We start from the raw sequence: 12618 nt of genomic DNA, 5'->3' as shown, positions 1-12618 counted from the left end.
ACCTTTGTTTGCCTGATCTCTGCAGTTAAGTCAGCTGAATATATCGGCAATTCTATATAATTACATGCTAATTAAATCTATGTAGGTGAAGATTCTTGATTAGTCAAGCTTTCTAGACTTCACTTCCTTACATTTTGCTTTAGAACTTTTAGCATAGAACCAACTCAGACAGGTGAACCTTGAACCATAACTGTGCATGTTCATGACCAAAGTCAGTCACGATGCAACTTTCCAGTCATTCTTCATGTTGATTGAAACATTAAGCAGTATGTTAAGGCGCTATTTGAACCCGGAGGCGCTGAATGAAAAGGTGAAGCCTGGTGGTAACGCTTAACACAGCAGGTGTCCGTAACCTTTGTTAGTGTTCATTTATTTTTTTTTAAATTTTGCCCCGAGGGGCGAGTTTATTGGGCAGCGCCACTCATCCTGTGAGTGGACACACCGCCATAGTGACAGTATTGGGCAGCGCCACTCATCCTGTGAGTGGACACACCGCCATAGTGACAGTATTGGGCAGCGCCACTCATCCTGTAAGTGGACACACCGCCATAGTGACAGTATTGGGCAGCGCCTCTCATCCTGTGAGTGGACACACCGCCATAGCAGCATGTACATCACTCCCCCAAAAGGAAGAAAACCCCCTGGGTTGTTCATACTGTCACGTGTACCCAGTCTTCATTGTGGTGTGATATGGGGTGCCAGTGTCAGGCCCTGGTGTGGCCTACCAGTACACCACACGCGGCTGTTGCTGGTGGATCTGGGCAGGAACACGCTGCTGGAACTCTCATCTTTTATGATTGTCTTCGTCAAACGTTTTCCTTGCATGTTGATGTCCCTCTCTGTCTTCACTTGATCGTTATTCATTCATGAACGCTGAATCTACGTTCTTATGTACTATTATCGTGAGAGCGCACCGTAACCAGTCTGGGATTGTACAGTGTACTCCTGGCCAGGTTCAGTAATATTCGCGTGTAATCAAAATAAGCAAGAATTTTCCAAATTGCACACACATTAGAACTAGTCAATTTAGAGTAAAGACACGAGCAATGTTTTATGGCTGTGTCGATTACTGGATGTATAATGCTGCTTTGCCAAAAAGGCTCTCAGGCTCAAACATAAAGTCGAGCCTTTGTTGGATAGCATCGTTGCAACGAGTCTCCCTAATATTTTAAGCTCATTTCACAGTGCTGCTGGTAAGGTGGAGAGAGAAGAGAGAGACACAGAGAGATAGAGAAAACGAGAGCGCGCTCGATCGATCGATCGATCTTGATCTTTTAACACAGGTGGCGAATTTTGTGGTAGAATAACGGGTAGACTGTGATGGGTGGCTGGTTTGTAACTGGTAGATGGGAGGGTAGAGTAGGAAGAGATAAAGAGGAGTGAATAGGGAGGGGTAGAAGAGACTGGTGACTGGTGAGGGAGATTGGTTGGTTATTGCAGCCCTTGGTGCTAAGATAGCTTTTGACACTTCCATCTGCTTTTTGCCATTTGGAAAATGGAGTTATTGACTTGGTTTTTTTCCGTTTGACAAGCCTGGATAAAATTGGAAAATATTATAGGACAGGTTTTTATTATTATTATTATTATTATTTTCTTACCACAAACGTGGCCACACATTTACAATGCTAACCAGCATATATACATTTTCTTCTGTCCTTCATGGACAGAGTTAGAGATCTGTTAAACATATAGTCCAGGGATTTATTGAACAATCAACCACAGAAGGTGATTATAGTGCTTTTAAGATGCTAATCTAACCTACAGACATAAATACATAATTTAATCATTAAGAGAAAGTGCTAAACTAATATTACTATATAGAATTTTGAAAGCATAAATGGATAGGTGCAAGAACGGTACTCAACCATATGGACGATTGGTGATTGAACGCCGTCCGTGCCAGAAACGAGGCCGTTGCTGTACCAACCAGTCGAAATGGATTGTCATACTAAATACAATGAATAAATGAAGCTCACGGAATACAAAAGCACATTGTTTTTTGTATGGCAAAGTAATTGCAGTTCTTATCAATTGCAAGTTTTTATCAAGCAGGTATTGAAGTATGACGCTAGCGAAGCTGAAGAACACCTTATGTGTGGTCATCCTTAAAATATATCAGAGGTGGTGATCTCACGAAAAGTCTCTGCCAACTTGCTCTTCCCCAAGATAGCACTGGAAAGCCTTCTCTTTGTGTTTCCCAACACAAACACTGTCGTGAAGAATTCAAGGCGGTTTATTACATTACCAAACAAGAGGCAGACACGATTGGAAAGACGTTGGTTGAAGCCTTTTTCCTAGAAATAATCGAGCTAAGTTTCTGACTTGGGGGCAGAGGGAGAACAAGTAAGGCAAGTTACCTTAGTTGCTGCCTTATTACTACATATTACTACTGACTGTGTGTCTTGACTGTGTGTCTTGACTGTGTGTCTTGACTGTGTGTCTTGACTGTCATTACCACCTGACCTCTCGTGCCTCGCCTGGCTGTAGAGTTAATTAAACTTTACAGGGTAACATGTTAGCAGAGGGCGGCCAGTGCTGCCCCCGTGCCAACCATCTCTGGTATTTATTAGTACGCGTTTCCCAAAATAAAATAACCTATACTCGTTTCCTTTGACCGAGACGCCTGGTAATATGTAACTTAAGATTGTTTTTTTTTTCCAAAATCACGTTGACTGAAATTACGGGATAAATCGGGATTTTGCATAGCAGTAGTTTAACACGGTTGGTGTTCAAGGGGAGCCGGTCGGCCGAGCGGACAGCACGCTGGGCTTGTGATCCTGTGGTCCTGGGTTCGTTCCCAGGCGCCGGCGAGAAACAATGGGCAGAGTTTCTTTCACCCTATGCCCCTGTTACCTAGCAGTAAAATAGGTACCTGGGTGTTAGTCAGCTGTCACGGGCTGCTTCCTGGGGGTGGAGGCCTGGTCGAGGACCGGGCCGCGGGGACACTAAAAAGCCCCGAAATCATCTCAAGATAACCTCTCATAGTACACCCACGAGGTGTATTGTATACTACCAGTGTACAAGTGTTGTAACACAAGTCATAATGGTGGTCATTTCATAGTTGAAGTTGTATTCATCATTGTCATTCATCATCTAGAAAAGTATCTTTTAAAGCATTTTGGAGCAGCGTCCAGCGAAGACTCGTTGACTCGTTTAAATTTGCAATTGGCAGCAAGAACTAGTTCACATTTGTTATCCAATGGAAGGGGCGGGATAAGGTAGGAAACAAAAATATTTGAGAAAGGCGGTACATGCGAAGGGTGAACGATATTAAAAGAGGACTGGAGATGGTAATTGGGTTGAAGGGTCAGATAAATGGTTAGGGCGAGTGTGGTCCGGGGAGAACATGAAAAGGTTTAGTCAACGGTGGGAATGGCAGGATATCCTGGCTAGGGGAGAGTAGACCCCTCGAGCACATGACGAGGACAGTGGGTACTGGCCGGACACTGGCCGAGGGGAGCGGGTACTGGCCGGACACTGGCCGAGGGGAGCGGGTACTGGCCGGACACTGGCCGAGGGGAGCGGGTACTGGCCGGACACTGGCCGAGGGGAGCGGGCACTGGCCGGACACTGGCCGAGGGGAGCGGGTACTGGCCGGACACTGGCCGAGGGGAGCGGGTACTGGCCGGACGCAGGAAACTGTGGCTTGAGAGTATAATGACTGGATAAAGTTAATATTAAAATATTAAAGGAAGAATAGTGTGCGCAGTCTGCTGGAATTAAGCGAGAAGAGCGGCACTGATGAGTAGGGTTGGTGGGGAGGCCTTTATTATTGGCGGGTGGAGGCCGCATGCGACCGCCAGAGGGGGGGAGAGAGGGGGGGGGGGGGCGGACGCGGCTGGCGTCGGTGGGGAGGAGGGGGGTTCACGTCAGCTGTCAGCTCTGGAAATGCTCAGTGGTAATGTTCGTCTCATTGCTTTAATGAAGGTATTCAGCTAATTTAATTGTGGTCAAGAGACTGGGTTGGTGTGGTGAGTGCGCGCGCGCGTATGGGTGTGCTCATGCAACAAATAACTGAATATATTTGAATGTGTGCTTGTTTCAAAATGTCATTGTGAGATTTTGAGCGACCAGCTTGTTAGTGTTGCGCTCAGTGACTTGGGTTTGTCATAGCACGCAGTGGCGGCCTCGCCTCTCCTGCAAATGTTGTTGTTTTAGATTCAGCTACTCAGAACGAAGTGTCCATGTAGCACGGGCTATGGTGACCCCGTAGCAGACAATCTCCTGTAAAATATGCAGACGCTGTTAACGAGGGCAGCCACCAGACCCTCCGCACTCAACTACTGCAGATTGAGTTAATTGCTTTTCCGTCTTAGCTCACATCCACGATGATTTAAGTTTGCTTTACTGGCGATTTATCATTACTAGCGTGTTTAGGTGTGGGGCGAGTGTGTACATGTACGTATGGGTGGGAGTATTGAACATTGAGAGACGCAAGACTTGCTCTCTCCTGCTATATATCGTGGGTGGGGTCCAAGGTCCGCCATAGAGCCATAGTGCCTCATGTTTTGACCACTGCAGCAACATTAGCAACAGTAGCAGCAGCAGCAGCAGGAGCAGCAGTAGCAGCAGCAGCAGCAGCAGCAGCAATATTAGCAGCAGGAGCAGCAGCAGCAATATTAGCAGCAGCAGCAGCAGCAGCAGCAATATTAGCAGCAGGAGCAGCAGCCGCCCCTCTCGTCTCAAGACTTGGAGTCGTGCCAGCTAACCCTTCCTCTCCTCCGCATTGGGTTTTTGTTGAGCGGTTGTCCCTGTTCGTGAGACCCCGTCACTCCCCATCTCCCAGTTATTGGCTTCAGTGAGGCCCACTTAGCACTCCTTGACTCATTCTTTTCCTCTCTCTCTCAACTCCCGCTCTCTCCAAGCCCACTCACTCTTCTCTTCGTCTTGTCTCCGACTTTTTGTTGTAAATCTCAGAGGTTTATAGTTGTGCTCTCAGACCAGACTTGAATGTTGAAGACTTAGGAAGATCCTGTTGCATGTTGTTGCCGGAACTGTGCGTGGATTGTTGCCCACTGCCAGGCGTTGTCCAGCGTCGTAGGCCTCCACGTTTGTGGATTAGTGTGACAACTTTGATCTTAGGCCTGGTCCATGGCTGCTGACTTAGGCCTGGTCCATGGCTGCTGACTTAGGCCTGGTCCATGGCTGCTGACTTAGGCCTGGTCATTGGCTGCTGACTTAGGCCTGGTCCATGGCTGCTGACTTAGGCCTGGTCCATGGCTGCCGTCAGCATGCGTTCGTGGACACATTGGCTGCTGTGTGCTCAGAGAAGAATAGTAGTGTGTGTAACACCTTCATCACATGATGCCAAGTTCCGTATTAGAGCGGAGTTCCGTATTCAAGTTCCATATCCAAGCATTTCAAGTTCCGTTTCCAAGTTCCATATTCCGTATTAGACTTGTACATGTGGCTCAGTTATATCTGGTATGATTTGTCATGAACTATGAATGTTCTGGAGGTAAACTAGTCGTGTGATGATTTAAACTAGTAGTAGTTGATGTTTTAAAGGGACTCGGTTTATGGATGGTATTCTGAGAGAAACACAAATCGGGTTATGGGTTAAGCTGCTGCTGCTTTGGAATCAAATACATGGGGCGAAGAATGAGGATGCCAAGTTTTTAATACTTTGTCAGTGAGCAGCCTGTGTGTAATGTAATGTACTGTGCGCGCGCGCGCGCACAACCAACCAACAAAAGACCCTTGCAGTAAAAAGCAATGTGGAAAGATGGCGCACCAGTTTGTTTTCATAAAGAGCTCTTGAGTGTGGTATGAGAACTTAGCTGAGGCAACCGCCTAGTTTGGTGGGTCAGCAGCTGCTGCAAGTAAGCAGCTGCTTCCTTACCGGTTCTTTAAGTTAAGTTCTTTACCGGTAATCGCCAGTAACAGGTTGTCTAAACTTGCCCACTGTGGTCGTCCAACTGGAACGTGCAATAATATTACTGTGGAGCGTTTTCGTGGTGGTTGGAGTGGGACACATGTTGTGGGAGTTTGTTCAGGGTATGGAACCTGGCATTAGCTCTGCATGATGGCGAGGTAAGCTAATACCGGAGGGTAATTACCGAGTTTGGTCCTCTGCTGCTGTCTCAACTGTTGCTTCATCCGGCCTGTCGCCGGGAGGAAATTTGATTTTCAGGAATTGGGGAAGATTGTTGGTGTCCGTGAGGCCCGTGGCGCCATCCTTCAGCACCAGCTCTTAAGATTTATTTATCGTTTTGTTCCATTCATTTGTTTCCATTTATGGTTGACTTGACAACTTAAAATCTTCACCCTACTCATAATTGTACTGTTTATCCTCGTGATCTTCGTCCGGCTTCAATTGAGTGTGTTTAGTGTCTCGTTTTATCCTGAAGTTTGCGTTATTTCTCTGACGATGTGAAAATACGAATGGAAGACTGTTGAAACGGTCAAGTCTTCAAGAGGACATCTGCAAGAGAAAACTGGACGGTTTTCTAAGAGAAGTTCCAGATCAGCCGGGCTGTGGTGGGTATGTGGGCCGCTCCAAGCAACAGCCTGGTGGACCAAGCTCTCAAGTCGAGCCTGGCCTCGGGCCGGGCTTGGGGAGTAGAACTCCCAGAACCCCATCAACCAGGTAAGTCCTTGTAAGCCTAACACAAAGGCTAGAGGAATATTTGTAACTACCTGAATATTTTAGTCGATAATTTTTTGTTCTTCGTTAGCTTTACTTTATATCTCACTATTTCTCATCACTCCTCTCCTGTTACTTAGCGCTCTCCTCCCTTGGTCTCTTTGTTATTTTCATCGTCCACATGTTTACTTTCCCATCCATTCCATTTATTTGCTATTAAGCTCTTTGTCTTGTCGCTCATGTTAAAATCTTGACTCTCCCGCAGTCCCTAATTTCCTCCCCCTCTGTTCCTTGCCCTCTTGCAACTACCGCGATGATAAAGATGACTCGTTTGGCTGTCACACTGCAAACTTACACGTAAGCTACATCGGCAAGTTCAGCCTACCAACGCACATCATACGTGACCTGCAGGCCACATCATACATGGGGGCCTGCAGGGCACATCATACATGGGGGCCTGCAGGGCACATCATACATGGGGGCCTGCAGGGCACATCATACATGGGGGCCTGCAGGGCACATCATACATGGGGGCCTGCAGGGCACATCATACATGGGGGCCTGCAGGGCACATCATACATGGGGGCCTGCAGGGCACATCATACATGGGGGCCTGCAGGGCACATCATACATGGGGGCCTGCAGGGCACATCATACATGGGGGCCTGCAGGGCACATCATACATGGGGGCCTGCAGGGCACATCATACATGGGGGCCTGCAGGGCACATCATACATGGGGGCCTGCAGGGCACATCATACATGGGGGCCTGCAGGGCACATCACACATGAGGGGCCAGCAGGCACAACCTCGCTCGTTCTTTGCTGCATATATATATATAGTACGGTCAATGGTCTAATGCTAATCTTCAAAAGAGTTTTTTTTATTTCTCAAATCCATTGACTTTCTAACACCGGTGGAGGCTGACGACGCAATAGTAACGCCCTGGAGTGTGCGCTACTGTTGCAAGTTAAATTTTCCATTCTATTTTGGTCTTGAACTTCTGTCCCTGTATTGACTATTTAACGAAATGTTTACTTACAAGTAAACATTTCATTAAATGTTTACTTGTAACATTTACAAGGACGAGAAAAAACTTGTTTTTTCTCGTCCATCTCGCATGAGAGGTATTAGCTGTTCTGTGGCTCATCCCACTCATGGAGTGGTTTGCATTTTTTATTTTTTACCGTCCTGAAGTCCTCGCATCTGTAATCCCTCGTCCTCGTTAACGTGTCTCTTGAAGGGACCCCTATTCAGCTCCACTTGTACTCACAGTCGTCGCTAACACCTGGGTCAACTCATATTACCCTAATATGGGATATGGATGTTGAGGAGAGTGGCGACTGGATGACTGTAGTTCTACATAGAGCTTGCCGATGGTGCTTGGCAAGCCAAGCCAGGTTGGGGCTGTGCGGACGGAGCAAACTAAGAGGAAAAACCTCGGGGCTTTGCCTGTTGGAGCCTCTCTTCAGAAGAGCAGGAAAAACATGTTCTGCTCTGTGAATGTTTGGTTCTCTTGTGTGGCAGATCCCCACAAGTTTTAATGTGGACGAGGGGAAGGTAGGACGGAAATAGTTGGCAGGGGAGGGGAATTAAGCTAAGGGGGATGCTGTTAGGGCGTGGGGGTGGGCGTGGGCGGTGCAGTTTGGGATGAGGAAAAGCGTGGATCTGTGTCTGAAATGGAGATAGCAGAGGATTGTTTGTGGGTACGGGCTGTCCGACGGGCCGAGGCAGCTGAGAGCATAGGGTACTGCAGACCTTCGAAAGGAGAGTTGGGAAGTGTCGGAGTCGAGTTCTTTTACGTAGCTGTACTGTTTCGTAGCAGACGACGTGAAGGAGGAAAAGGAACCTGGTAGGGGTGTGGAGGGGTTGGGGCAACATGGAACTTGTTAATTTATGGGACCGAGAGTCACTGTGGCGACCAGCTGCCTGACGAAGGCCACAACTCTCATACTCCGCCACTCTGTGTTTAGACCTGCAAACAAACATTGAATTTGCTATGTCCAAAATAGCAAAATTAAAAACATATGAATAATCACACTTGGCTAATGTATTTATCTTGTTTCATAGTATTAAGTCTTCGCGAACAATGATGTTAACTCTGAAATATCCCTGAAGTTTTTGGTCAGACGACCTAACTTTTAGTGAGTGTAACAGAACGAATATAGCGTCAGCCACGAAAATGATGGGATGGGGTATGAGAACCTTCATGTCCTGGGATTCCATCATAATATTCAAGTTACTTGTGCTGTCCCATCCCGAGTGCTGCTCAGTACTCGCATCCTGGACGGAGTGCTGCTCAGTACTCGCATCCTGGACGGAGTGCTGCTCAGTACTCGCATCCTGGACGGAGTGCTGCTCAGTACTCGCATCCTGGACGGAGTGCTGCTCAGTACTCGCATCCTGGACGGAGTGCTGCTCAGTACTCGCATCCTGGACGGAGTGCTGCTCAGTACTCGCATCCTGCACGGAGTGCTGCTCAGTACTCGAATCCTGGAGCGCATACTGCTCAGTAATCGCATCCTGGAGCGCATACTGCTCAGTAATCGCATCCTGCAGCGAGTACTGCTCAGTAATCGCATCCTGCAGCGAGTACTGCTCAGTAATCGCATCCTGCAGCGAGTACTGCATATTCAAGAACTGACATAAGCTGCATGGTATGTTCTGAACTTAGAAATTCAAGCCTGTTTAAGTTTCTAAATGTAGTAAGTATGTTTAGCATGTGGTGGTGATATTCTTCGTGCCTCCGATGTAATGCCCAAGCCAAAATTCTCCTTTTCGAACTCCCGCAACTGCCTCCATCTTATTCTTTATTTTCCATTTTTTCCTCGTTTCCCATATCGCAAAATTCATTACTAGATATTTACCAGGGTTTACTCTGGGAGACTGGCCGCTTCCCCACCCGCACTCCCACACCATTATTCTCGCAACACGATCCGCAAATCGATTTACTTCCAGGTCCCCAAGCACTGTCTGGTGCTTGGGGGGGAAATAGAGTTAGGAACTTTGCCTAAAATGCTCTCACCTATTCCCAGCCCAGGCTGGGAACGACGCACGGGTTTAATTTAATGACTGGTATGAACCGTGCGCCCATCGGTACGTTGCTTGAGCCTCGTGTGTCCACTCATGCAGCCCGTCCTCATCAGCAAAGACCAAATGTTTGTTAATCCAGCCACCGAACCCCATGTTTATGGAAAAAATTATGTTTACAAACAACTGATGATGATGCATGTACTGTTTTCGAAAAGTACTTCGCTCATCACCTCTCCTCGAATCGCTAATCTGTAAATGCTTCACCCACGTACTACAAATACAAATAATCGCCTAAACAGAACCTAAATACCAAACCTACGCCGAGATATACATAGAATTTTCATGTATAATATTAAAATATGATCAAGAACAACCCTACTATTATTACACTACATTAAAATTAATGATTCTGTCTTTGTTGATGGCTGCCGCTCTAACGAGCCTGGCCTGAGGACAGGTTGGCTCATGGGTGTTCGTCTCCTGCAGAATGAAGCCATCAATTTGTGTGGCAGTGCACAATAGAAAGTTTTTTTTTCACATATCCATACATTAAAACATTGATTGTAACCGTGATATATATGTACGTCCGCCTACAGTTTAGACCTATTGTCTTATGTATGACCCTCTGTCCTGCGTGACAGTGAATACCAACATTATCCTCACTTTAATAAGACTTAATCGAAATCCTCAGATTAGTCAAAATTGTAATTAATTTTGTCAATAAAGATGTTAATAATAATAAATTTTTATACATATAAGCTGGTCTAATGGTGAAAATGTAATTCCAGGCATTAGGAATCCTATATGAAGAGAGAACGAGACAAATACTATAGGGTGACATGATAGAAGTATATAAATATATAAAATGGGTGTAATATGGGTTTATGAATAGGCTGCCGAATATATAGACAAAATTGAACATAACAGCGAATGCATATTGGATGCGATTTTTTCTCCCGAAAAGAATTTGGTGAATGTTTGTTTTAAATTGTTGTGGAGTTACGGAAGACCTTACAGGCTAGTGAGACCCGTTGCCGATGACGTGTTGGGGACGTAGGTTAGATGTGTATATGGATAGGTGAGGTTTAATATCAATGTAATGTCTAGTATGGTTACTAACATTAAATTTATATCCAATCGGGGATGTTCACAGCCGAAACCACCATCTTGCGTTGGTTCCGGCTATCAACATGCCCTCGGGCCGGTCTCTAAGCAGGCCTTCTGATTGGTGATCGGATCAAACAGACTGTTAGGCGCAGCTACTCGCAGCTCGATACATGAATCACAGTCCTGTTGATCAGTTATCCTTTAAATGGATTTATTAATTTCTCTTTTGGACAGTGAGAAGTAGGCTAGTTATGCTCCTCATGTTTAAACTATTCTGTTTTTGTTCTTCTGGATGCCTTAATTATGCTTAAACTAACAACAAGAATTAGCTTCCGTGGCGTGGTGAACCATCTTGGTGCTCACTGGTGTTGGGATTAGTAAGTTAAATGCGGGGAGTAGTTACCTTAGACTTTTTATATACTGTACATTCAATTTCGTAACTTAATTAGACTGTTGACATGGCTCAGGGGGTACCTGAGTAACAGAACCGCCTCAGTCCTTTTCAAGGGGGTCAAAAGTAAACTCTGTGCACCCTTTGAGTTGGGTACACCCCAGGGTGGAGTGCTAAGTCCCACACTGTTCAATGTTCTGATGCACAAATTAACAATTGATATTCCCACACTACCTGACGAAGCCGTCATTTGTTATGCCGATGATATATGCATTGTTGCAAATTCCCAAACTAGACTGCAAGCTCTACTTGATTCATTCGCTGCTAAAAGCATTGAATGTGGTCTTGTTATCTCTATAACTAAATCCAGAGTTCTCCATCCCAAAGAGAAAAATCATGTCCCTATAGCTTTCAAGGTCAACAACCAGAACATTGAAACGTGTGGGCAGCACAAATACCTTGGAGTTGGTATTAACAGTGACATTGTAAATGATCTACACCGTAGGTTAAAAGAAAGACTAAAACCATTGAGAACACTTACTGGTAAGAATATTGGTATCAATATTAAATATGCTAGACTATTCTATATGATGTTTGTTAGATCTCTCGTTGATTATAATGCTCTGCACTTAATTAATTTCCCCTCCTCTGTGTTGGACAAACTAGAAGTAATACAGAACGAGGCCATGAGGATAATTCTTGGTGCCCCAAGATGCACAAGAATCATCAACATGAGGGAAGAACTGAAGTTTCCAACCATACTAGAGAGAATAATGCAAGTTAACACTACCTTCTGTCTTAAAGTCATGAGAGATCCTACATCTCCTGCATTGCTCAGAGACAAATTATTTAGTGCTGTTAACACCCTTTTGACTGGTGCCGACATACCAACTCACTCCTTTTATGATAATTGGCTGAGAAACAATGCTTACAATCTCATTAAACTTAACATTCCTTTTAAGTGCAATCTACCAGTCTCTGATATTCCTCTTTATCTGTACCCCACCATTCAAGTATCATACACACCTGTCACCAAGAAAGATAATGAGAATCTTGCTCTACTCAAAGCTGTCACTCTTGAAACAATTGCCTCCTCCATCGAGAGTCTAAGATCTCACGAGCACTGTGTCTACACCGACGGCTCAGTCCAGTCTTCTACTGGACGGACTGCAGCGGCATGTAGGTTTTATAGAAATAATATCTGCACAAAGTCTGTCAGTGTCAGGTTAAACAACTGGCTGACCTCCACACAAGCAGAACTAGCAGCATTACATTTAGCAACCAGCACATTAAAAAACATTGGAGGAGGAATAATATTCTGCGATTCAAAGTCTGCTCTTCAAGCAATCGAAAACTTCTCTTGGAAGATCGACAGCAAGAACCTAATACTCCCAATTATAAATGACCTAATTGATGCACAGAGTAAAGGGTCTCGAATCTCCTTTGTATGGATACCTTCACACATAAATATAACCCATCATAATGAGACAGACATTGCAGC

The 12618-nt window shown here is 45.5% G+C and overlaps 1 protein-coding gene across 1 annotated transcript; it reads right to left on the bottom strand.

The window, feature by feature from the left end:
• Window positions 1-8475: 8475 nt before the first annotated feature.
• LOC123773050 (sperm acrosomal protein FSA-ACR.1-like) lies at window positions 8476-9217 on the bottom strand. The gene is made up of 2 exons (XM_045766549.2): window positions 8830-9217; window positions 8476-8561 (listed from the first exon to the last, which is right to left on the bottom strand). Exons 1-2 carry the CDS (start codon window positions 9215-9217, stop codon window positions 8476-8478), a joined length of 474 nt encoding a protein of 157 aa, XP_045622505.2.
• Window positions 9218-12618: the final 3401 nt, after the last annotated feature.

The sequence above is a fragment of the Procambarus clarkii genome, chromosome 81 (genome assembly GCF_040958095.1).
Source record: "Procambarus clarkii isolate CNS0578487 chromosome 81, FALCON_Pclarkii_2.0, whole genome shotgun sequence".
NCBI lineage: Eukaryota > Metazoa > Arthropoda > Malacostraca > Decapoda > Cambaridae > Procambarus > Procambarus clarkii.
This window is presented reverse-complemented; position numbering and strand designations above follow the sequence as displayed.